Raw genomic sequence first — 27,249 nt, forward strand, 5'->3', positions numbered from 1 at the left:
GTGCCACTGCTGGTGCAGCCGCGATTTATAATCCGTCAGGTTAGCTTGCCGGCCTGGCGTTTATAGAACCCAGAAAGTGATTATTCGCAACCAGGGTAATGGCCAAGCACTCTAGACAGCTCCAGAGACAAAATACATCGTTGCAAATGACCAAGGACTTCACTCCGCTGTGCTTGATGCAGTACCACATGGTGGTGGTGTTGTCCATAAGCACCTGAACCAGCTTTCCCTTGATGGACTGTAAGAAGGCCTTCAGCACCAGGTGACTGGCCAGCGACTTCAACAGGTTGATGTGGAGGCAGGTCTCTGCTGGAGAGCACTGTCCTCTGATCTCACCTTACCTCTCCCAGATGAACACCCCATCCCAACAGCGACATCTGTCATCATCATCATCTCTGGGTTGGGCAGGAAGAGGGGTCTGCTGCTTGTCCAACTGTAGTTGAGGCACCACTTCAGGTCTTTTATAGTGTCCTCCAAAACCTGGATGGAATCCGATAGGTTCCTCTGGTGCTGGGCCCACTGAGATGCAGGTTCCACTGCACAGCGTGCATATGCCACCTGGCACAGTCAACTAGCAGATTGCAGGATGCCAAAAGGGCTAGAATTCTCAGAGCCACTGTTACCAAACCCAGAACCGAGGCTGAAACATTGGGATCATAGCCCAAACATCCTGGGATCATTGTGGTGGAGAGAAGGCGAAAAACTGCACTGTATCCAGAATGGCTCAAATGAAAGTAGGTCTCTGAGAAGGAGTCAGGTCTGACTTTGGCACGCTGATTGTGAGCCCCAACAATGTAAGGTGGTTTGTCGTCATCTTGCAGTGGGCAATAGGCAGTCATCGAGCTAAGGGAAAATTGCGAACCCAACCTCCGATGGTGTGCCGCGATCACCGCCATCATTTTCGTGAACAACTGAGGGGCACTGGTGAGGCCAAAGGGAGCATAGCAGATCGGAAATGTTCCTGGCCAACCTTGAACTGCAAGTAGCATCTGTGGGACTGCAAGAACATGAAGGTAAGCATTCTGCAGGTTCAAAACCAACATCCAGTCGCCTGGATCCAAGGTAGACAGAACCTGGGTCCATATTCGCATCCTGAATTTGTCATTCCGCAAGAAGGCATTCAGTGGGTGGAGATCTAAAATAGGGCAAAGGCTTCTATCCTTGTTTTGCACGAGGAAATAAATGAAGTAACAGCCCGTTGCTATTTTCTGGGCCAGGACTCTCTCTAAGGCTCCTTAGACCAAGAGAGTTTGTACTTCTAGGTGCAAGGTGGGCAAATGCTCTGAGAGATGTTCTGATGTGGGTGGAAAATGGAGGAGGTGAAAAGAAATGGAAGGGAATAGCCTCTTGGGGTGGTCAGGAGGACCCACCTGTTGAATGTTATATTTTGTCACCCATGGAAGAAATATCTGATCCTGCCTCAAACAGGGTGGTTGTGTGCCACAAAGAGCAAACTAAAGGGGCTTGGAAGTAGATGTTGGATGGAAGGGGCACTGGGAAGTTCGCTGTACCTGACTGCTTGGGTGTTCTGATTTCCATTTTTGGCAGTTGTACGTCCAAAACCACCGCTGTACATCTCGTTACCATGGCAAAGGAGGCACTTCTGTTGGTGGTCTATAGAGAGAACACAGTCCAATATCTGGGGAAGTATCTAACCCTCTACTATCCTGCAAATCCACATATAAATTATCATCGGGCTCCTTAGTACCTGAATGCCTTAGTCCACCCTTACCATCCATCGTGCCTTCTTCGCTCTTCCACTCAGGCAACATTTTCGGTTTCCAGGACTAGACTGTCGCGAATGGGTGGTCGGTCTTTTTCCTGTCTGGGCCCCTCTCTGTGAAATTCTCTCCCATTGTCACTGCGTAACAAAACCATCTATGCAAATTTCCGCAAATGTTTAAAAACGTGGTTATTCAATCAGTAGTTCCTTTTCTACTCTGTTCGTGTCTGGCGGCGTCAGGAAACCTCTGGGTAGCCGTGCGCCTTATAAAATTCAATAACAATCGTAATGCTGGCATAAATAGTCCCCTTCATCACCACTGTCATCTCAAAAATCTGGTTGGGTCTGATAAGAGTTCAAACCAAAGAGTTGCTGGACGCTACAGTGCGGCTTCTAGAAAAAGGCATGTTTCTGTCTGAGTCTGAACGAGCTGGTGTTGCCTGTGTCATTACAGCATCGAGACTGATTTGGATCAGAATCAGAAAGGACTATAGGAATGGAGCCGTCTTCTGGCACATACATTGATGTAGCAGGGACCAGTGTGGATTTTGGTGCTGGATTTGAAGTTGCCTCTGGCATCAGGACAGAACCTAGGTTCTGGAGGCACAGATGGTGCAGAGGGCTGACCCACCAATGGCATCCCGACTGGAGGCCTCTGCAGCTCCTTAGTGGGCGTAAGCAAGTCAGAGGTAGCTGGAAGAGTGCCAAAAACACAACCTCTCTGAAGGTCTCAATCTATTGCATTGTCAGTCATGGACTCGTAAATTCTTAGTTGCAGAATCGATTCTTTGGTGGAGTCTGAGAGCGTGAGGCACCTTGATGTCCACATGACTCTCAGGTTGAGAGTGGCAGGACTGGAACAAATCTCACTTTGTTTCCTGCTTCTATTGTGACTTACCAGATGACTTGGACCTCGATGACGACCTATTGTGGCAACGTCCTTGAGAGAGGGAATGGGCACATGCCCTCATCTTCAAGTGGGAGCAGGACTTTGCTTCACATTCCCAGATCGCCTTCAGGTTCATAAAAGCGCACTCCTAGTAGGACTTGGAGTTGTACGCCAAAGGCAAACACCAGAGGCAAATCTCAGGGGGCTCTGTCACAGACATCCATTTTCAACAGTACATACAAGGCTTAAACCCTGCAGTTTTAGGAGTGGACATAGTTCACTTGCACACAGGATAAGAGAATTTTGAAGAAAAAACTCAACTGATGAGAAAAAATTGAGAAAAGAAAGGAACGGATATCAGCACACTGACTCCATTCTTCACTCTGGGGCGAAACAAATTAGTTGTGGAGTCACATGACGCAATCTACCAGCATGGAGGAGCACTGCTGTTTAAATCTTCATGATCTAGTCGGACACCTGGGGATATTCTAAAGGTGAGGACTCTGCAATTAGAATTATCCATCAGAATAGTTATGTCAGCAATGGAGAGCATTTGACTACTATTCAATCAATAATCAACTGGAACATTTGTGGTTTGAGAAAAGCTGTGCATGACAATGGCTCCAACACTAAAGTTCAGGGATTTCTAGATATAGATATATAGATGAAGGGAGTTACATTTTGTAATTTTGAAAGATCCTAGAGTGGAAAACCAGCCATTTGAAATTGTGTGAGAGCTTCATAGGTGTATGCATTATTTTAATTTTATGTTCAGTACTTGCATTCCCAGATTTGCTAGGGTGCCTCTGAAAATGAAGGAACCTTATAGTCACCAACATGTTTCGCTTTACTTTTCAAAGTATTTCTTGGTGAACAATGAAAGTTTTCCTAACAATGTGAAGATAAGTTTCAATTCTATTAAGGAGGCGAGGATTATGCTTTTCTTCCTTCGCTTTAATACCATAGTTTCAAAACAGCAGGCATTTTAACATTTTCAGAAAAAAACCTCCTTTTCCCATGAACATCAGGGAAACAAGCAACAGTTCATGGGTCCTTCATTAATGTCCACACTCAAAATGCCACATAGTCCTTTCTCACTGCCTGGACTCCCACTTTGTTTGCGCGAATCACACCATTAGTTCAGTATCAGGAGTCCTGTTTGATTCCATCGTTTCCTACAAAGACCCACCATGTCAGTCATTGGTTTGGATCGTATTTTGTCTCAACAGGTCACTTGGAAAACGTACATTTCGTACAAGGCAGAGAAACTTCAAAAGATTGACATTAGAATGTTCAATTGTAATAACCATAATGATAAACAGCCTTTCTTACTATGATATGGGAAGGGTCCGCATCTCAATGATCGTCGGGTGAGATAATTCTCGCCGTTCCCTCCTTAATAGAAGTGAAACTTACCTTCACGTTTGTAAGCAAATTTTCATTCTGTCAGGACTGGAGGCGATGATTATTCTAGTTCAAAGCTTACTCACGGCCAACTGAGCCACCTCCACCACTGGCTTAAAGTAGAATCTCTTGATGGTCGAGTCTGAGGACCAGTCTGCCATGAACATCAGGTCCTCCAGACGTGCTCCCAGACAATATGCTTTGGAGGCCATTGCTCCTCTTGCAGAATGTGCTCTAAACATTTTGGCATCCATGCCCGCTTCTTGCATCACCCAACAGACTAAATGAACTATTGCGGGGGAGGATACCACCTTATATTGCTATCTCAATGCAATGAGTTGTTGCCTTTCGCCCGTAAAGCATACTTCTTGAGTCATTTCCTCATATGCCTTCAGGCAGCACACAACGCATAACTTAGGAGTCACTGAACGCTGGGTAAGAGATTGTATGAGTATTTGACTTGGTACGTCGACTCACAGTAAAGACCACCCCGTCTGGGAAAAATACCTCACTGTAATGTCCAAAGCTCGCACATCATAGACCCGCCTACATTAAACAAGGCAAAGTAGCATCGCCAATTTTGCCGAAAGCTCCTTTATGGATAGGAACTTGTTCAGCTGCCAGAACAGAAAAAGGTTCAGCACTAAATTAACATCCCACAGAACCGAATATCGCGGTTCGGGGGGAGAGAAAGACAGATGCCTCAAAGTTCCGGCAAACAAAAGGGTGTTCCCCAACCGGGGCCTCGTCGACCGAGGCATGTCCCGCCGAAATAACGGATCTGACAGAGTTAATGGAGCGGTAGGCTAATCTGTCCTCTGCCAGGTAGGCCAGGAAATTCAATACCAGCACTATATCAGCGAACAAGGGATCCAGGTCCCGTCGCAGACACCAACAAACCAGATCCCACAGAATGTGTGAAAACAGGGAGAGTCTGATTAGAGAATCCCAAGAAAGATCCTGAAGAACTGGAAACCATACTTGTGATCTCCAAATGGGGGTTATCATGACTACCTCCGCCACCAGCCAGCCGACCTGAGCCAATGACCGAGTGATCATCAAGAAAGAGGGAAAGGCATAGCCTTGTTCTGGGCTCCAGTCCTAGAGAAACGCATACGTTGCTGTTGCCCGAGGGTCCGGCCTGCAACTGAAGAACTGTGGCAGCTCATGATGGAGGGGGACATGAACAGGTCTGTTGAGAAAGAGCCCCAGGAGGCCAAAATCCACCGGAAGACCGGAGTATCCAGCTTCCACAGACTGGAGTCGTGAAGATGTCTGGAGTGCTAATACGCCACTTGATTGGCCTGGGCCGGGAGGTATTCTGCCGTGACCGAGATGTGTTGCTCCAGACAGAAGTCCAGGCCACCATCCAGTCCGACAGGAGCGAGAAATCCCTGAGGAGATAAATTCCTTACATTTTGAAGTGGCGGTACACCAGCCACTGGTTGAAATCTCGAAGATTGGTAACTAGCTGCGCTCACTGTCAGACTTGTCGACTAGTAAGATGTAGCTTAAAAAACCATAGGGATGCAGGTCCGAGTGACAGATAGAATTCCTCGTCTATAAGAGCTGAGTCGCAGGCAGAAAAACATATGAACTTTGGCTTTGTAACCTGAAAAGGGCGGTCGTAAAACTCTATGTGTAAGCCCTGTATGGTCTGCAAGACCCAAGCGTCTGAGGTGATGGAAGTCCAAATCGAGAGGAACCCTGCCAAGCGCCCTCCCACGTTGATCTGAGCGGAGGAAAGGACACTCACAGTTTGCGTTGGCACCGCTGGCCTGTCCTCTGTATCCACCTCAACCCCGGAAGCATCGCCCTCTTGTCGGGAAGAAGTTGTTGAAGCACGTGTTATTTTGGTACTGGCCGCACCCGGAACCTTGTCCCTGAGAGGGGTTTGGTATAAGGGCCAGTTGGTCGAACATCCCCTGCCTCAACCAACCCCCTAGAAAAACGTTGGGGTAAAAATGCACTTGATGTTGGATTGCGCCTTATCCAAAGAAGTGAAAGTTGATTCGAACTTTCCAAGTTCTTTGATGTAGGCAACCCAGAACAGGCCCCTTTGCGCCACTGCCCCTACCTCAGAGGAGGCCAGGTCCCTGATCAGTAGAGAGTGGCGCCACTCTGTGGAGAGGGCACAGTTCGCATTGCCTATAAAAATGATTGCATGCCGCGCCCAATTTGAAAGAACCTCTGGGGAAATCAGAGAGCCTGACATCTTGGACTCTTCCGCAATGTCCAGGATCTTCGTCATGAGACTTATGACATCTAATAGATGGTCCTGTCACTAGCGCCATGACCTATCTATGCCCTTCTTAGGGTCATTCATGTAATTCGCTAAGAAGGTGGCCATTTTCGAGTCGGTGCGGGCCACCTTGCTCTCCAGGGTACGGCGTGAGCATTTCGCTCAGAGGCAATTTTGGGCCTCCTTCTCCAAGGGCTTGCAGCGGCACCCAGCGACAAACTTAGTGACCTTGTAACCCGGGCCCCCATCGTTGACTTCGGGTGTATGATTTTGTCTGGATCCAACATATCCGACTTATCTTCTTGAGGGTGAATGGGATCTGTAGCTGGGCGCCATGGCCTCAAATAACAAGCCTCATCCTCCAAGTCCCCAGAGGAATCACCGTCCTGCAGGTCAGCAGTAGCAGGGCTCAGGGGCTCGAGAGAAGAGGGAACAGGTTCACGAGAGGCGGTCTCCTGGGGAACTGACTTGGCCAAAAAGGACTGTTTAAGGCACGCAAACACATCTCTATTCCACCCCTTCCTCGCATTTCCTCTTTAAGGGGGAGGAGAAGTTTCCCATGGGGCATCCATTGGGGGACAGGGCTTCTCTGGGACAGGGACATGGACCTTGGCAATTTTGGCACACTCCTGGGCAATTCTATCGGAGAGGTGCTGTTCCACAGGCCCCATTAACTAATTTACGGCAATGTAAATTGAGGTATCCACCACTTCATAAAAATCTTAATTCCAATGCAAATAAGCAGGGGAATCCTCCTCCTCAGAATTCTCCATGCCTAACTTAATGCACTGTGGGACAGAAAAAAAACACTAGAATGTTACTATAACAAGGCAGTGGGAGATAACCACTATTTGTACTGCGCCTTCGTGCAGCCTGCACGTGTGCAAGAGTGGAAGACAACTTTTGTTGATTTTGATTTATGCAGCACACACACGGTTGAAGGATTGGGTGCTGGGAGGGTCAGACAATGTGGATGGGCCTGAGGCCAACGATAGGGATGCGCCAATCCCAGGGACATGCGCACATTCTTCTCACTTCTGGGCTTCGCTGTCTGGGACGTGTCCCACCAAACAAGGCCTTCACTCCTGGTGTAGTACGGGCCCCAAAGAGCATCAACACGAGTGAAGCTCACAATACAGACCCCTGCCGGGGCGCAATTATTAAAATTGGGGAAAGTACTGACCGGCTGGCCGGGCGTAACCCTAAACTGCGGGGACAAGGCTTTGCAACTCGTGGACTCCAGCAACACGCTCTCCTGCTGTGACATGGGAGAATGAGATGCGCCACGCGTAGCCAGTGAGATGCTCAGAGCAGTGCCCTCTGGCGGGTGTAGAGCGCACCGCCTGGACGCATGAAGAGTGGGATAGTGGTCCTGCAAGCAGACTAGGTATCTGAAAAAAAAACATTAGCAATAAAATACTGCCCGGAGGTGGCGTGTTTCTAGCAATCCTAACATTACACCAGCTTTATGCCAATATAGTCACAGGGAAACATCTGAGGAAAATTAAACTGAAAAACAGGAAGAGTACTTAACTGGCTGCTGAGCAGTGAAGAAAGAGGAAGTCCAGGCAGTGAGGAAGGACTTTATGGGAATGTGGGATCCTGAGTTGTGGACATTAAAGAAGAACTTATGAACTGTTGCTCGTTTCCCTGATATTCATATGAAAAAGAGTTTTTTTTGCTGTTTTGAAGGTATGGTATTAAAGCGAAGGAAGAAAAGCATAATTCTCGCCTCCGGTCCTGACATAGAATCACTGACCACAGGGTTATCACAACTGCATGATAAATTCTGTTGAGAGAAGGGAAAAAACTGAGTAACTCATTCCCACTACCCTAGATGCAACTGAGGAAAGAAACTTTGGAGAAACATTTCACAATCACCACATGGCAGTTTACCTACGTCCAATTCATATTCCTACCAAGAACTTACCATCAATGTTGAGCATCATGTTCCACATTGCGGGACGGACCGACTGATGGAAGCCGAACCAGACCTCCCGGCCACCCCCTAGAGGGTGGTAATACCCTTCGGGAGGAGAGAAAAACGAGCGGCCCACCGGGGTGTACCTGTGGAGATTTACACAACACCATGTCACAACAGCAGTGTGCTCCATTTCCTTATCTGTAATATACCGACAAAGAATTTTTCAAAAGGCATTCAGTTACTGGCTTGTTTGCGACCACTTCTGATGCAAATTGTACTGTAATTGCATTTATATAGCACTTACTACCACTAACGAGATGCTGAAGTGCTTGCTAGAGAGAGTACCATACTGTTCTGGAATCCATGGTTAGTGTTGGTACCGCAGTTATTGGTTACTGTTGGTTGTTTGGATTAGCACTGCGTAGTCAAGAAAAACATTCCATGTATTTGTGGCAGGGTGATTTAATTGGAATTTGGTGTGATCATTGCATTGTATTGTAATTGCATTTATATAATGCTACTGCCCCTGTAGAGACTTTGTAGCACTTTTTTTCAGTGTATAGAAAAACCCAGGTTTAGTGGACTAATTTATTATTTATTATTATTAAAGGCACAAAACACGAGTGTGTGGGCACAATGAACTAATGTATAGGCAATATATTTGATCAGTAGTAACAAACATTGGAGTGTGAGCACATATCTATGGCATGTGGGCAAACACCAGTTCAGTGGACTGTAGGTATAAAAAACTACTGTGCCTATCCATATAAAGGTTTTATTGAACACAAACCTCACTACCTTAGAAACACTTTCACATGCAGACAATGAATGCAGACTAATCAGTGAGAAGCCAGTAATAACAGAGCAACCACACTGAAATTAGCTCAGTGGTTTTCAAGAAATTTCATCGCAGGTAAGTACATATATATCTTGGTTCACAGAGCACCCACTTTCCATATGCTATTAACAGAGCTGGTGCACAGTAAAAAAACGTGGGCCAGTGGCAAACATTAATTACAAAACCTTCCTCGTTAAAAAAGGAAAGAGAAGCTGGCACACGGGCCAAAAAATGTGTATCAATCTATATATACATTTGGCACGGAGCAGTCCATCCAAACACCAGCAAATGTGAAAAATAAATGAGGCCCATTACTGGCAATGACGCTTTTATTCAGTGTCAGCAGCACGACATCCTTCCTGTTACCTAACGTTTCAGCCTCACTGGCCTTGCTCACAGGCACAATTTTGCACAGTAGGTTAGTATCAGAATTTCACGTGACATCAGGCAGACAACGGACTACAAGTAGTTGAATTGTTTGGTTAGTATAACAGCCCACTGGGGCTGTAGGAGTCCTCTAACTTCTTTTCCCCTTGTGCATCTGACAGAGTGGCAACAGGGTATAAGCGCAAAATGTATAACTTGACATTGAATGTAACGGGTATTGATATTGTCATAATTTCATGATATCAATATTAGAATGAGGTATTTTACCTGGATGTCTTTTCCAGTTTTGATTCTTTGTCATGACTTATCAATGGTTCACATATTGACTTTATCAACATGGAGTACTATGTTTTAGAATGTGTTCCGTTTAAGTTGTTATGATGATAACGTTCCTTTTAACTTCTTTTTTGGCTTTTAAATTTTATTTATTTATTTATTAGTCAAAACATGAACTGTTTGATCAAAACTTTGGTATTTATACCATAACTTTGCGTATTTTGCACATTACCAATGTTATAATACATGGTTTTGGGAAAATAAGGTATTACATGATGTACTTTGTTGAATTTCTTCCGTTTCTATGATGATGAATCGGAAGTGTCTGTTTGTTCTTCCTGAGCACTGCCACTTTAAATTGTGAGAAATGAGCCATGTGATGTATCATGTGACCAAGGCCCCTAGAGGGCTGAAACGCGTAATGGCGGCGCTGCTGGGCACGAATTAAATTTTCAAGCACTTAACCTGGGTTTGCTTCATCCTTTCTGACATTGGAATAGTAGGACGAGTTCTGGATATCTATATATAGATATATAGATATATCTATATATCTATATATCTATATATCTATATAGCTATATATCTATATATATATATATCAGTAGATAGTTATAGTTAGGACCAAGTCAACCGCCAAGCAAAAGAAAACCCTCCAGTTCCAGCTGGCAGGAACTGGCAGTTATCCGGCCGGCTGGAAGTGGAGGTTTCATCACTTTCCCTGCCCACAGACATGCAGGCAGGGAAAGAGATTAAATTATTGCTCCTGCACGGAGAGAGCTGGTTTTCCAGTAGCTCCCTCCGTGCAGCAACAATGCCAGATTCTGCAGGAGGCAGAGAGCCAGCTAGGACCGCAGGGGCCTTGGGGCTCGCCACAGTCCCAATCAAGCACAACGGGTGTCACAGGGCACCCAGGAGATATGGCCAGACCCGGTTGGATGGGGTCTCTTGGGCAGAAATCGGCCTGGGAGGGGGGCTGTGTGCCCCCCTCCCCATTGTTTATAGCTGGGCCCCGAGGTATGGAGTCTCTGGGCCCAAAATCAGCCCAGGGAGGTGGGCCGTGTGGCATCCCTCCCCCACTAAAATATATAGATATTTAAAGGGCAGGCCTTAGGGATGGGGTCCCCAGGGTGGAAATCGGCCCAGGGAGGGTGCCTGTGCGGCCCCTCTTCCTTATTTAATGAGGGCTGTGCCCCAAGGATGGGGCTGAAGTCGGCCAAGGAAGGAAGCCGCACAGCCCTCCTCCCCATTTAGTGTGTTTTCTAGGCAATTCCATGGATGCCAGTCACAGACCCACTCAGACACTAACGCACCCACTCACAGACTGACTCACACACTCATGGAGGCACTTGCAAACCCACTCAGACACTCTCGCACTTAGTCACAGCCACTTTCATACACCCACTCACACACCAAGTGTCTCAGACCAACTGTCAAATGTCACAGACCCACTCAGACACTCACAGACCCACTCATACACCCAGTGAGACACTTATGTAGGTACTCACAGACACCCTCAGACACTCGCACACCCATTGAGACACTCACGCGCTTACTCACACACCCACTGAGAAACAGATGCTCACATACTCATTTACAAAGGTTACAGGTAACAGTTCGCAAATAACATTAAAAAAACATAGAAATTACCTTAAAAACAAAGACTACAGGGACGTTATAGTTAGGCTCAGATTTCATTCGTACAAAACCAGTGAAATTCAGCAGTTATAGTTACCTGCGCTAACTATAAATTACGCCCCCGCATTGCACTGCTTATGACCTCACAAATTACATCACTCATGACATGGTCAGTGATATCAATGATGACATCACTGATGACACATCCAATGACATCACAGATGAACTCATCCACTGAACCATTACACCACCATGCAACCTCTCATACAACGCCTACTCCCACACAAGTACTTACATACCCATTCACAGACCCATGCAAGTACTTACACAACCACTCAAAGATCCACTTACTCATACAGCCACTCACACAACCACTAACTTGCATAGCTACTCATTCACCCACTCACTCACCAATACAACCACTCTTGCATCCAGTCATTTAGACATACAGACACTTACATGCCCACTCATACACCTACAATTAGTGTCAATTTAAAAAAAAAAAATTGCCCCAGTAGATAAGGATAAGTTCACAAGTCTGTAATGGTGGTTACAATCTTTTTTAAATGATGTTGCAGCCAGGTACAATTACATCATTCCTATACTGTGGATCAATTTCAGGGTCCATAGTACCAAAATGCCCAACAGGAGAAAAGGCTCCCTCGGCCAATCAGAATAGAGAATTTTTAAAATTTTGGGTATACAGTGGTACTAGATATGTCTAACTTTGAACCCCTTTGAGCTCCATCTCGACTACCTTTTTAAATGCTCCTTTCTCGAAAATTAGTGAATGGATTTACACTAAATCAAAAAAGGCATGCTTTCTGAGTAAAGTTCTAACTTTGTGCCAAATTTGGTATAAGTCCGTTCAGATTTTATTTTGTGTATTAGAGAGCAAATGTCCCTATAAGAATTAAAATGGGAATTTTCACTTTTGGAAACACCCTTTTTTAGGTCTCGACTAGACAGCGCATGCACTGTCTCTTCAAGACATGTCATATACAATAAGTGTGCTTCAGCCCGCCCAAAGGCTTACTATTTGTTTGCACCAACGTCGCTCTCGTATCCTTCGTACCCGTTTGCCAATGGCATGAATGCATCATGCCTCTCTTCTTGTGCCTGTCCCTCCTCCAGAGCATGGACCAAGTACTAGTGTCCATTCACTGCTATCGCTATAGGAGCTACTTTTGTCTTTGAGATCACCACATGAGTGCTTGTCTTTTCATTTGTTTCATCTCCTCCCAGCCACCCCTATCCCTGTTACTTCGTTTTCTCCGCAGATCGTGCTGCAATGAGTGTCTTTCTTTATCCCCCTCCTCACCCGCCACCCTTGCTCGTATTTCTTTATTCACCCCGCCTGTCCTCATGCCATTTCTGGACAGGAAACCCAAGACAAACCGGAAACCCAAGACAAAGTTAGTTTCTTGTTTTAATGGCTGCAGACGCTCGTAGTTTAAAGGACATCACTGCAGACAAGCTGCTGCTGCTGCCATGGTCTAGCAGTAGGGATAGAATAAATGTATTTCTGCCCCCTCATGTTGATGCGTGTTTAAAATATACATGCTGATAGAAAGAAGAGCTGCAGAAACGCCACTGGCTCGCAGAGTAAATATAGAGGCCTCAGCGAACAGCTTTTAATCACCATGCCCCCTCCCCCCTAACCACAGCAGAGCCCGCGCTGAAACTTCAAAGCGGTGATAAATTCAACTGCCCAAAGCAGGAGTCATCTCAAGACTCCAGTGCTGGCAGGGGAGGCCTCAACAGATGCTGGATGGCATTCACACTGTTGTAGGCAATGTCAGAGGTCAGAAAAGAGAAACAGCTTTGTTTCGCCTCCTATGACGGTGGCTCCTTCAGCACTGCAGTAGATATGCTGACTGCAGCAATCTAAGCCCTACAGAGATAACTGGACAATATAGTCAAATAAGGCAGACTATGCACCACACTCAGCTGGCCTGTGAAGAAAATGAGCAGTCAACTCCATATAATTCAAAACAACGCTAGACAAGTGCCTCGCAATTCCACAACATACACATACACATCACATAATTCCACTACACACAGCACATTTCAACAACTCATAATTCCACGCCACACAATTGAACTCCACATCATTCCACGCCACATAATTACAATCCAACAAATTCAAAATCACATATTTCCACTCCATGCCACATAATTACACTTCACATAATGCCACTCCACGCAACATAATTTCACTCCACTCCAAATCACTTAATTACACTCCATGCAACACAATTAAACTCCAGCTAATTCCACTACACTTAATTCCACTCCAACCTACATAATTACAATTTACACCACATAATTCCACTCCACATATACCAACTCAGCTCCAAACATATAATAGCACTACACAAAAGTCAACTCTGCACCATGCCACATAATTCCACACCACACCATGCCACATAATTCCACACAATTCCACAACACACAATTCAATGGCACACAATCCCACACCAAGCGACATAATTCCACGCCACAGAATTCAACTTCACACAATTCCATTACACACCACAACAATTCACACCAAACCACATAATTATACAACACATAATCCACTACACACCACATACATCCAACCCACACAACAGAATTCCACATCATGCCACATAATTCAAGACCACGACACATAATTCCACTCCACTACATGCCATTCCACGACACACAATACTACTCCACATAATTATTATTAATTATTTTCTTTTTGAGTTTTATATAGCGCTAGCTAGACCCGGGGGTATCAGAACACTTTAAAATAATGTGATCATAGGTTACTTCGACACTTGTGAGGATACGTGTGGGTCAAATGCAGTGAAAGGAAGCATATACAAAACAGCAATAAAATAGTGCGAACAGGCAAGAGAAGTACATAACAATACAGCATTCAGGTAATGACGTTTTGTGCCAAAGTAGGGACTGACTGGGTCAGATGATCGTAACGAAAGAGTCTGTAGAGGGTGGCTAGGGCTTTAGGAAACATGGATCAAACTGTGAGAGTGCTTTAGTAGTTTTTAAGAAGTAGAGATCTGAGGTCTCATTCAAAGCAAGAAAAGGAGGGTTTGCAGCAGACATCTTTGGGGAGTGAGTTCCATATCCTGGGAGCATTTCCAGAGAAAGCTCGAGCCTGAGTGGATTTCTTTTTCAGATTAGGGGGTATGAGAAGAAGTGAGTTGGAACTTCTCAGTGTTTGGTGTCTACCTGCCCTCAAAGGTTTGGTTTCAAGGTATTTGGGTTTTTGGTAGGAAGGGCTCTGTAGGTGACGCAGGCTGTCTTGAAGATGCATCTTCCTTCAATGGGGACCCACTTGAGACTCTTAAGGGCAAATGAGATGTGATCAAACCACTTTATTCCTATGAGGAGTCTGGCAGAAAGGGTTGAATCTGGCTTTCAGGGTGGCAAGGTGACTTTTTAGAGTTCCATTAAAGATGGCATTGCCATAGTCCAGTTTAGAGAGGACAAGCGATTGCACTACACTATCAAGATCGTTGTGGGGGATAAAAAAATTGATTTTTTTTGTGTTTCAGTGTGAAAAAGGCGCCTTTGGCTGAGTTGTTAATGTGTTCCTTCATTGACAAGCTTCTGTCCATGGTGATACCCAAGGAATTTACGGAGTTAGAAAGTGAAACAGAGCAATCAAATGCGTTCAAATTCTTGAGCCATTCTTGGATTGGTAGGGGTTTGTTTTTAAGGGAGAAGAGTTCAGTATTGTTGGGGTTCAGTTTTAGGTGGTTGGTGTTAAACCAGTCTTGTATCTTGTTAAGTGTGGTACTCAGATGGAGGATGTCTCTGGGTGATGTTATTTTGTAGCATAGTTGTGTGTCGTCAGACACTTCAAGACACACAATCCCACTACACATACTTCCACTACACTTAATACCACATAATTACTATCCACATAATTCCACTGTCCACCAGGCCACATAATTCCACTACACATAACTTTACTCAACGCCACAAAATTCTACGCTATACAATCTCACTACAACCCACATTATTTCAGATAACACAATTGCAATCCGCACAATATAATTCAACATCATGCCACATAATTCAACTCCTCTACATGCCACTCCATGCCAAACAATGCCACTCCACGTAAATCCACACCATGCAACATAATTACATTCACATAAATACACTATGCCACATATTTATACTACACATATTTCAACTACAAACCACTGACATTCACTCCAGTCCATTACACATGACTAAAAGACATCGACAACGCCAATATCGCTCGGATTACTGAGACATATTGGCTCTGCCAATGCTTGTTTTTCTTGGCCATTGCTTGACGGATCAGCGTAATAGTTTCCATGAAGGAGCCATACAGTGGAGGAACATTTTCCCAAAAAGTTTTGTGAAAATTCGTTACAAGGTGGCAAAGTTATAAAAATCAATAAAATGTATTTTCCTTTGTAAGAACAAAGTACTGTCCCATGCAATGTAGTGACTCTAGATGTAAACACTGCAAAACTTAACTGCGAACTACTCTCTGCGAAGTAAAGATATGACACCTATCAGACCAGCCACCCACAATCTCCGAAAAGCTTTCTACAGCGGGCATCAGCACAGCAATCACCCCTAATCAGAAAGCAGTCACCGCTAGGTGTTTCAGCACAGAGGCTCCATGGAGTCACTCGTTACCTCATTGATGCCAGGTGCCTCATGGCAACGTCGAGCGCCTGCACAGAGTCCAGCGGCACCGGGATGCGGCCACTCACCAGGGCCTCGTGCAGCAGCCGCCAGCTCACCACTGCCATCCACTTGATGGAGACCTTGAAGATCCTGTCCTTTCCCTCTCCGGGGATCGTGACCTCAAAATCAACCTGCGGGGGATCGAAATCTTCAATCTAAGGTCATCAAAAGGGGGAGAACATCAGAAATGTCAACCCGAAGTCGTCTCATGCACTTAGCTCTTGCAACAAAAACTTTACAGATTATTGCCTGAAGATGAACAGTATTTAAAACTAAATAAAAAAACGAATTTGGCAAGCGGTAAAAGGTTCCATTGTTAGTAAGAACAACACTATGAAATCGGTGCCGTAGTCTGCTAGCGTGCGGCTGCGCGGTTTATCATCAGAGAACGATGCACCAGCACAGATGCTACACCCTCAAAGGAGGTAAAGTGCAACAGCTGTTGCTGGGAACGTTTGGTTACTTCACAGGTGATTTTTGAAGTACTTAGCATTAACATTCTGACTGCCTGCTGTTTCATGGCTAACCCACAAGCACACCACTCACGCATGCGTGAGTGGCGACCTCACGCGGGCGGGCCGGTGTGACATGCGAGCAATAGATTGTCGTGTGTAAAAAACAATCTCACAATGGTGGAAAAGCTTTGAAGTGACAAGTCCTCAGCACCGGCTTATGGGGTATTAGGTTGGTTCTCAATAGGTGGGTGCCAGGGTCGGATTGGTAACGCGGGCACTCGGGAAATGGCCGAAGGGCCGGAAGCCGAGTTCTAGCTGAGGACTACTTTTTTGGGCAGCCTGGGGGTGTCTGTGCTGTTAGGATGCCACCAGCGGCCCAGTGGGTGCCTGAGTGGCCTTTCTAGAGGCAGATGGGCGGAGGTATCACTTCCTTTCTCTCGCTGGGCCGGCCCATTAATGTATGCTGATTGAGAGGGGGCAGGGGGCCTGAGCAGAAGTGGTCTCACTTGCATTCGTATGTGGCTCAGCATTGTGAACCAATCTGTGCATTTTTTTTTCATCTAAGTGAAGCTAATAAAACATGTGCCCCGCCCCCTTTCTTTTCATACAACTTCGCTGAAGCAGTGTTTTGAGTAAAGCTCAATACGCAAACGTGGGCCACTTTTTTTGGGTGTGCCCAGACCGATTTTTGATCCCAATCCAACCCTGGTTGGCGCTTGTGGAAGGCCGGTACGTATGGGGCAGAGGCAGCCAGTTCTCAACATGTGACCCAATGCTCAAGGACAACTGGCCTTGTAGAGATTCAAGTGAAAAGCCAGGAGAGTGAATGTCTGAAAATTGCTGATGAATCTTTTTGTGCACACAACGCATGTAAAACCACTGAGAAACAGTTCTGTAGTAGGGGATCTCTGTGTATAGTCATAATCTAGGGAATAGTCCCGCCCATGTGCGCGGACCCCGGAGCAATAAAAATAATCTCTTAAATTGTCAAGCCATGCAGACCTGCATCTACACTTAAGAGAGAATTTCAAAGACAGATAATGCAGCCTATATCCACAGGCTACACTGTCCAGTACTTCAACTAGAAAGAATTCCATCAGCAACCACCAACAGCACTGCCTGTCCAGCTTTTTCCATAGAGAAAAACCTGCCTCTTCCAGCAAAAGCCTCTGGAATGATAGAGAGGAAGGAATGGACAGACAAGCCCCATAGGCTGCCATTATGTGGCTCAGAACAGGATACTGTGCCTTTAAGAAAAACTTTCCAGAACTTTTCCAGTATCCAAGAATGCACAGCAGGTCCCTTTTACTTTCAGTTCTTTTTTCCGGCTCCTGCTAGCAGGACCCTGGAGCATTGAGCTCTCCCTTTTCAAGGGTTTATTGGTGATTTTTGTCAATTTTTCAAGTGTTTTAGTGTTGGGACTTCCTTCTGGTGCTGTCAACATGCCTGGCTTGTTCGACAAGTGCCCAGAGTAAGACAGGAAGAAGGCTAAGTCAGACCCTCACAAGGTGTGTATAGGCTGCCTTCCCCAGTCCCATGTGCCTGAAGAGTGTGATATCTGCCACTCGTTCTCAGCCAGGACCCTGAGGGAAAGAATGAAGATCAGGCTCCAAGTCCTGGAGGACAGAAGGCTGAAGGCACAAGGTGGGTCAGGAGGGGCTGATTCTGCCCATGCTGAGGCCTCTGGGGGGTTCCCCAGGGGCAGGAAGACCGGCAAACGCCCCCACTCTCCACCGGCGTCGATCACGTCGACTAAGGCGTCGAGAGGGATGACCACGGTGTGTTCACCGTCCCTCCAGGGCTCTGGGGAGAAGCGACGTCGATGTTAGACGTCGAGGGATCCGCCGTCGACGACTTCGGCATCATCTGCGTCGACGCCGTCAACGTCGCCGTCGAGGCATCGACGTCGAGATCAGGCCCGGCGTCGGCGCTCACCGTCGAGGGGAGGCCGCCGTTCGCCGTCGGCGAAGAGGAGGCATTCGCCGTCGAGGCGGCACTCACCGTCGCCGTTGAGGCGGCACTCGCCGTCGACGTCAAGGAGGCGATCGACGTCAAGGAGGCGACGTCGAGGAGGCGATCAACGTCGAGGAGGCGATCGACGTCGCGGAGACGATCGACGTCACGGAGGCGATCGACGTCAAGGAGGCGATCGACGTCGAGGAGGCGATCGATGTCGAGGAGGCGATTGCCGTCACGGAGGCGATCGACGTCGAAGAGGGATTCATCGACGTCGAGGAGGCGCAGGGAGTCCCCGGGCTCGGGGTACTCAGTGGTATATACGCCACCTCCTCCTCCGCCACCGCCACTAACACCACCACCACCGCCAACTCCTCCTCCTCCTCCTCCTCCGCCTCCTCCTCCTCTTCCTCCTGCTATTCCGCCTCACAGGCCTTCGGGCCCACCACCGGTTCCGACACGATCGGTCTCGTTGCCCAGGTATCCGCCGCCGCCGCAGGGAACGCCTAGGCCGCGGTGCCAGGGTAAGCCACCGTCGCCGGGCCCGGCGAGGCCGGCGGACAGACCGAAGCCAAGAAGATTGCGCTCCCGCTCCGGCCGGAGAGGGAGATCGCGGAGCCGTGGGCGTTCGTCGTCAACATCGAGGCGGCGCCACAGGAGGCGCAGATCCAGATCGCGCACTCGATCATCTGCCAGGGACTTCTCACCGACGCTGTCGGACTCGCCCGGGACGAGGGTGTCGCCGGTTGACGATCTGGTCTCCTTTCAGGAGGTACTGCTGAGAGGTGCAGCCAAGTTGGGAATCACGGTGACGGTACCGACACCTACGACGTCCGTGATATTCGAGACGCTGCACAAGAAGCACCTGTCTCGCCCCCTGCTGCCTCTCGTGCCGGGACTGGTGGAGCCCGATATGGAGTTGTTCCTCACTCCGGCAGTGACGAAATCCGCCCCCTCCCGGCTTATGAAGAAGTATCGGGCCCCGGACTCTGACCCGACCTTTTTGAGGACGGACCCTAAGCCGGATTCAGTCATTGTGACGGCGGCGAGGAAGCAGCATGCTACCACCCCTTCATCGACGGTTCCGCCCTACAATGAGAGCCGCTGGCTGGATTCGGCGGGCAGGAAGGTCTGTGGGACGGCTGCCACCACCATGAAGGCGGCAAGTGCCGGGCCTCTGTTAGGGCGTTATGACCGTGCCCTGTGGGAGTCTCTCCAGCAGTATGCGGAGCTGCTGCCTCGCGACAAGAGGGAAGACTTCTTGGAGACTTTGTGCGAGGGGATGCTGGTCTCAAATGAGGTGATCAGTGCGGCAGCGGATGTGTCCCTGCTTGCGGCGCATGTGTACTGTCATGGCGTCCACCAACGACGGCACATGTGGCGTCGCCTTACCTTGCTCAAGCCGGAGGCTCAGCATAGAGTGGCCAATCTGCCTTTCTCGGGGGAAACCCTGTTTGGCCAGCATGCGGACGACGAGATGGCCCGCATGAAGACGGAGGCAGAGACCCTGACGGCTGTCGGGTTGGAGAAGCCAGAAAAGAAGAAACGCCCCTTGAAGAGACGGTTCGGGTCTGCGGGCAGAGGGCGTGGGCAGGCCTCGGGACAGCAGCAAAACCAGCAGCAGCAGTTCCGTAAACCCTTCCAGAAACGCAAGAAGGGTAGAGGGGGCCAGCAGTCCGCTACTGCTACCAAGGGCCCGGCCGGGTCGCGGCCCTGAGCATTTACTTCCCCTGCAACCGTTACCCACTCCAGTGGGGGGAAGCATTCAATTTTTTCCGGCAGAGTGGAGAAATATTACTCAGGACAAGTGGGTGCTGAATATTGTTTGCAATGGATACAGTCTTCGATTCATCAGGCCGCCTCCGGCGATTCCGTCGGTAAGCTCGCGGTATCAACTGCGAGAGCTCCAGGCGGAGGTAGACATCCTGTTACGGAAAAAGGCGGTGGAAGACGTACATCTGTCTCAAAGGGGAAGAGGTCTGTACTCTCGTTTCTTCCTGGTTCGCAAGAAGGACAAGAACGAGTTCAGGCCCATTCTGGATTTGCGGCAAGCAAACAAATGGATTCGCAGAGAGAAGTTTTGCATGCTGTCGTTGCATCAGATTTACCCTCAGCTGCAACAGGGAGACTGGCTCTGTGCCATAGACCTACAAGGTGCGTACTTCCATGTGCCCATTGCAAGGACACACAGGAAGTTCCTGCGATTCCAAGTCGGCGCCAATCATTATCAATACACAGTACTGCCATTCGGGCTAAAGTCTGCTCCGAGGACCTTCTCGAAGTGCATGGCAGTGGTAGCGGCGCACCTGCGAAGGAACAAGTTGTTTGTCTACCCGTACCTGGACGACTGGTTGATCAAGGCCTCATCTTTTTCGGAAGCGCAGGCGCACTTCCGGAGGATGTGCATCCTCTTGAACAAGCTGGGGTTACACGTCAACATGTCCAAATCTGTCCCGACTCCGGTCCAGTGCACACTTGGGGGCCTCCATCGATACACGGTCAGCAGCGTGTCTCCTTCGGAGGAGAGACGGTTATCGCTCCTTCGGAAGGCTCAGGACCTCATGGCCGCTCCATCGGCGACAATGAGGACGGTGTCTTCGCTGCTGGGGTCGATGGCCTCCTGTATCTTCCTCATGCCGCACGCACGGCTGCACATGAGACCACTGCAGGAGTGCTTGGAGGATCAATGGGATCAGAGAACAGGTTCTTGGGACGACAAGATCCGGCTGTCTCTACATGCTCTTCAGTCTCTGAAATGGTGGTGTTCGGCGGAGAATCTCCTCAAGGGGGTTCCCTTCCACAAGGACATTCCCGAGACGACTATCGTGACGGATGCGTCTCTCCAAGGTTGGGGAGCGCACTCCGGAGACTTACAGATACAAGGAAAGTGGTCCCCGTTGGAGTCGATGTACCACATCAATTTCCTGGAACTCAGAGCCGTGTACCTGGCATTGAAGGCCTTCCATCCGTCCTTCCAGACCAACTCGTTGCTGATACAGACGGACAATACAACCACGATGTATTACCTCAACAAGCAAGGGGGGTCGAGATCGCGCACTCTGTCGCAGGAGGCGCAGGCCATCTGGCGCAGGCTTCTGGCCCGCGGACTGATGATCACGGCCACACATCTGCCGGGGGTGCAGAATGTTCAGGCGGAAGCGCTGAGCAGGCTGCTTCAGGAGAACCACGAATGGGTCATAAACGACGAGGTACTAGGAGAAGTCTTCGCAAGGTGGGGGACTCCAGACGTAGATCTGTTCGCCACCGCTGAAAAGAGCAAATGCCGAGACTTCGCATCCAGGTACTACCAGAAGGGGACGCTGGGGAATGCGCTATGGATCGACTGGTCGAACAGCTTTCTGTACGCTTTTCCACCCATTCCCCTGATTCCGGCAGTGCTCATCAAACAGTCCAGGTCCGGGGCGCGGATGATCCTGATTGCCCCGGAATGGCCCAGGCAGTGGTGGTTCACGGACCTGCTTCACCGGTCTCTCCTTCCTCACATGCGGCTGCCGTGCAGGCCGGACCTTCTCACGAAGTTCGGGGGGCGGATGGTGCATCCCAACCTCTCGTCTTTGAGTTTGGCGGCATGGCTCCTGAGATAGTGCAATATGGCCATTTGAATCTACCAGAAGATTGTATGGGCATACTGAAGGAGGCTAAACGTCCTTCCACTAGGACTTCCTATGCTTACAAGTGGAAGAGATTCTGCATCTGGTGCAAATCCAAGAACTTTGACCCGACAACCTGTAAGGAAGATGTCATCCTTCCATATCTTTTACATTTGGCACAGTCTGGCCTTAATTTCCACTCCATTAAGGTTCATCTCGCTGCTTTGACTGCTTACAGGAAATGCCCTTCACAGACTTCCTTCTTTCAGATCCCTGTGGTCAAGGATTTTTTGGAAGGCTTGAAGAAGGTGTTCCCTCCGGTCTGACTTCCCTCGCCTTCCTGGGAATTGAATGTGGTGCTGTCCAGATTGGTGAAGGAGCCTTTTGAACCTATTCAAAAGGCTTTGTTGCAGCACCTGTCCTGGAAGGCGGCGTTCCTAGTGGCCATTACATCGGCCCGCAGAGTGAGTGAACTTCAGGTATTGTGTTGCCGAGAACCTTATACTGTATTTCATGCTGCTAAGGTTGTTATGCGTACTCACCCTAAATTTCTTCCTAAGGTTATATCTGATTTTCATGTCAACCAGACCATAACTTTACCTACGTTTTTTCAGAATCCTTCTTCTCCAGCAGAACGGTCTCTACATTCCCTGGACGTTAGGAGGGTGTTGAAGTTTTATCTCGATAAGGCCAAAGATATTCGTAGGTCAGACCAATTGTTTATCAATTATGGATCAGTCAGGACCGGTCTTGCTACCTCCAAACAGTCCATCTCTCGGTGGATTGTGTCCTGTATACAGTTGTGTTACCAAAAGGCTAATAAGACCTTAGGGGGTAAACCTAAGGCTCATTCCACCAGGGGCAAAGTTGCCACGACTGCTTTGCTGCGTAATGTTCCGATTGCAGAAATCTGCAAGGTGGCCACTTGGAAGTCGGTCCATACCTTTGCTGCGCATTACTGTCTGGACGCGGATGCCAGGGCAGATGCTCAGGTTGGGCAGGCTTCGCTGCGAAATTTGTTCGCACAGTAGTGGTATTATTTTGTAATCTTCTCCACCGCCGTTTTTGTGTGGGGATGGGCTTGCCATTCTATTCACTAGATTATGACTATACACAGAGATCCCCTACTACAGAAGGAGTAGTTTCTTTTCTGTAACTCCAGTTCTGTAGTAGGGGTATCTCTGTTATAGTCATAAGCGCCCGCCCTCCTCCCCGGTGGAGAGATGAAGGTTAATATAAGGAGTGCTACAGGTCTGGCGTGCTACGCCTTCAAAAAGAACTGAAAGTAAAAGGGACCTGCTGTGCATTCTGGGATACTGGAAAAGTTCTGGAAAGTTTTCTTAAAGGCACAGTATCCTGTTCTGAGCCACATAATGGCAGCCTATGGGGCTTGTCTGTCCATTCCTTCCTCTCTATCATTCCAGAGGCTTTTGTTCGAAGAGGCAGGTTTTTCTCTATGGAAAAAGCCGGAGAGGCAGTGCTGTTGGTGGTTGCTGGTGGAATTCTTTCTAGTTGAAGTATTGGACAGTGTAGCCTGTGGATATAGGCTGCATTATCTGTCTTTGAAATTCTCTCTTAAGTGTAGATGCAGGTCTGCATGGCTTGACAATTTAAGAGATTATTTTTATTGCTCCGGGGTCCGCGCACATGGGCGGGACTATTCCCTAGATTATGACTATAACAGAGATACCCCTACTACAGAACTGGAGTTACAGAAAATAAACTAATCCTTACGGGCTATTTGCATTAGAGGACGAAAGAAGTGTTGAGTAAAAAACTTACACCAATAGACACTGCATCTAAGCATCTCAGAACAGTACCAGAATATAAGTGATAAGTCTGGAAAAATACAGAACACGACACACAACTAATTCGAATTTTTTAGTGGTATATTCGATTTTGTGTTTTCGTTCAAAAAGCAATGGCGCACTTTGTCAGCACTCGGCATCTGCCTCCACTCTTCATACCCCCTCAACTAAGTTTTTCTAGGCTTTGTGTTTTCCAACCTACTCTATTACTCTATTTATTGTTGTTTCTTTAGCACCAGTAACATTCACCTGGCTCCTTCAACCCAAGTGGGCTCGTGAAAAGAGTTTGTCCTTTTTCTGACCACTCAGCAACTTTAGGGTTATTAAACAAAATCGACTTTTTAATTATCAAACGGATTTTTCTGTCCTTTATTTTGGTCCTTTTTTCACTGCAAACCTGAATCCAAAGGGTTACAAATCCAATTAATTAATACATTGAGCTACTTTACTTCCGATCTTCCCTTGACCTGTATCAGAAAAGCCCGAAGGCCACAGCGCTTTGCGTACTCCAGTGTGCGTTCAGTGCTTTTTCACTGTGATCAACATATCGGAATATCCTTACTGAAAAATGTCCTAGTATTTCCTAGTTGTATTAACAAGCATAGGCAAACCCAATAGGTCTCGCCTTTGTAAGAGCTACTGGCTCTCTCAATGTGTTTTAAAAATATATATATACATTTCTTTATTAGTATGATAAGCAACAGCAGGTATAATGACAAACATCACAATTCTGTTATCGATCAGTCTTAACACACACAGACTCCGGTGTAGGTGTCGAAGATAATAATTATCGTACATTTTCACAATGTGTCTGAGTGTAAACTGTTGCGCTAGTTTTAACAATCAGAGGGGACAAAACATAGTTTGTACCACGATAAAACAGTTTTAAATCTACCATGAATTGTGTGACTACCTCCTTTATTCAAGGGGAGGATTGGTGGGGGGGGGAGGCGGAATGCATCCAGCGGGAGACCGCTGTCGAGTGCGTACAGCCTCTATGTTTTGCAGCACGGGTACTCACAAACATTTGCCTAGGGGCCACAAATTACGGTCTGTGGAGTGACCGAGGGTCACACTGATGCAAGCAGGGCAGCAGTAGAGGGTCTCGGTGGGTCAGGGATTGTTTAAGGCAGTCTAAAATCTTTTTTAAATAAACGGGCAAGCATTTATTTGCAGGTTAACTAAAGTTAAGTGGTGCAGAACACCACCGTAGTTACTTCCTGACTACATTTAACCTGCAAATAAATGTTTGCCCGTTTATTTTACATTTTTTCTGAATATTAGTGCTCAGCAACTAAACAGCAGCTCATGCTGCTGTCCACCAGGAGGGCTGTATGTAAATGTCAGGAGGGCCACAAGCGGCCCCAAGCCCGTATTTTGAGTATCACTGTATTGGAGAGATATTTCAGGTACGGACCGGCGGCCTGGAGCAGGTGGGGGCAGCCTGTCCGCGTGGCCTTGTTATTAAGGATATATTTATGGGGGGTGTTAACGGTTCGGGCTTTATCATTTCCAAGTATCTCTGTCAATCTGGGGGGTTGGACGGAGGTGGATTCCCTGCTCCCGCGTTACGTAATGCACCCTGCTCTGCCATTATGCCACTGTGTAGGCCGAGCAGCCATAATTTAATGGATGGAGTAGCAGCTGCCTTCTGGCTCATGGCTATCCTACGCTTAGCTGAGACCAATGCTAGGTCAATACATTTGTTGATGGGTTTACGTGCAGTAGAGCGAGAGGTGATTCCTAGGAGGTACTGTAGGCCATCATTTCTGAGCGGGGAGCCTAAGGCCTCCTCAATGTGCTTTAGCCATGTTATACACCATCATGGATACTGTTTAGCATGGCTAAAAGTTGGTGGCATTAAGGGGAGAAGAGTAGAGAGACACAGAGTAGCGTGGATTGTTGTGGAGTGAAGTGGAGTGTCATGGAGTGGTACAGAGTGGAGTGGCGCAGAGGGCCGAGGAGGGAGTAGAGTGTCGTAGAGTGGAAGGGCACCGAGTGGAGTAGAGTGTCGTAGAGTTGAGAGATGTTCAATGAACTAGAATGTCAAATTGGCATAGAGTGGAGTAAATTAACGTGTAGTGGTGTAAAGACAGTTACGTAGAGTGGCGCAGAGGGGAGAAGATTGTTGTAAAGAGGAATGACAGAGTGGGGTTGAGTGTTGTAGAGCGTCATTGAGCAGAGTGGAGTAGTGTACAATGGAGTGGAACAGAGTGGCGTACATGGGAGTGGAGTTGAGTAGAATGGCATTAAGTGGCGTAGAGGGAGTTGAATGGAGTGGCGTAAAGGGAATTTCGTATAGCGCAGTGGTGCTGAGTAGAGTGGCGTAGACTGTATTGGCATAGAGTAGTGTATTGTAGAATAGAGAGGAGTAGAGTGCAGTGGCATGGAGTGTGCAGAGTAGAGTGCAGTGAGGTGGAGCAGAGTAGAGTGTAGTGGGGTGGAGCAGAGTAGAGTGGAGTGGCATAAAGTGGAGTATGCCTAGTGTGAGAGCGCACTGCCATTATGGACGACACATTTTCAATTCAAATGGCATTTACATGTGCGCAGACACACAGTTTTACAGATAAAAATATACAGCGCACAAGGAATAATGTGTGGGAATGTTACCGAGTGTATTGATTTCATTTGATCATAGTAAAACATTTGTTTCTACTGCACTTCAGAATTACCCCAAAATTTGCTTCATTTATGCTTTGCTAATTTAGATGTATTCTGAAATATCTGCAGTTATTTTACAGACATTTACATTTTGTTGTGCATAAAAAAAAATAACATTGCACAGCCTTCCTCCAGCACAACCCCGGTTTCTAGCATGATTGTCACATAAATCCTCTCACTTTGAAGGCAGAGAAAGAAAAGTAAACACTAAGCTCCGGGAAGACAGAGCCAGACATTTGCTCTTCCTGTCTGAATTTACAATAAATGTGATAAGAACAAGAATTAAAGGCCTGTTTACAGAAAGGGGACCTTGTAAACAAGCTATGCTCCACGGAAGGGACAAACTCAAGCTGGACAGCCTAAAATAAATAACGCGAGCAAATAGAAAGCAGGCAAATGTGTGTTATGAACCACAAAGCCAATGGTAAGCAATGGGAGGGAATGCATTCCCAGAGAAGCGCTCCGAATGTCCTTAAGATATCTTTAGCAAACCAGACAGCGCAGTCTGGTAGGCTTCGCCCTTAAAATGATGATGTTGTAGGATTCACCTCTAATAAAAGGGCAAAGAAGCATGTGATTTTATATTTAACAATGTTTTACCTCCAAATGTTTTGCTATGCTTTGAAACAGTCAATTGAATATACATTTTGTCCCACACAAAACACCTAAAATAATAATTAAAAACAGTATCGTGGCACAAGTGAACAACTTCATT

General features: G+C 47.4%; 1 protein-coding gene across 2 annotated transcripts in view; it reads right to left on the reverse strand.

The window, feature by feature from the left end:
- The window catches only part of LOC146857453 (protein argonaute-1), a 278,878-nt gene that overhangs the window by 111,862 nt on the left and 139,767 nt on the right, over positions 1-27,249 (reverse strand). Inside the window, exons 4-5 of one of the 2 annotated variants that reach the window (XM_085647973.1) lie at positions 15,993-16,198; positions 8,189-8,325 (exon numbers count right to left, since the gene is read on the reverse strand). In XM_085647973.1, the coding sequence (XP_085504099.1) occupies positions 8,189-8,325; positions 15,993-16,198 (343 nt within the window). The remainder of the gene's footprint in view (positions 1-8,188; positions 8,326-15,992; positions 16,199-27,249) is intronic. The other variant, XM_085647974.1, reaches the window with a different exon arrangement.

Source organism: Triturus cristatus, chromosome 3_2 (assembly GCF_964204655.1).
Source record: "Triturus cristatus chromosome 3_2, aTriCri1.1, whole genome shotgun sequence".
Taxonomy (NCBI): Eukaryota; Metazoa; Chordata; class Amphibia; order Caudata; family Salamandridae; genus Triturus; species Triturus cristatus.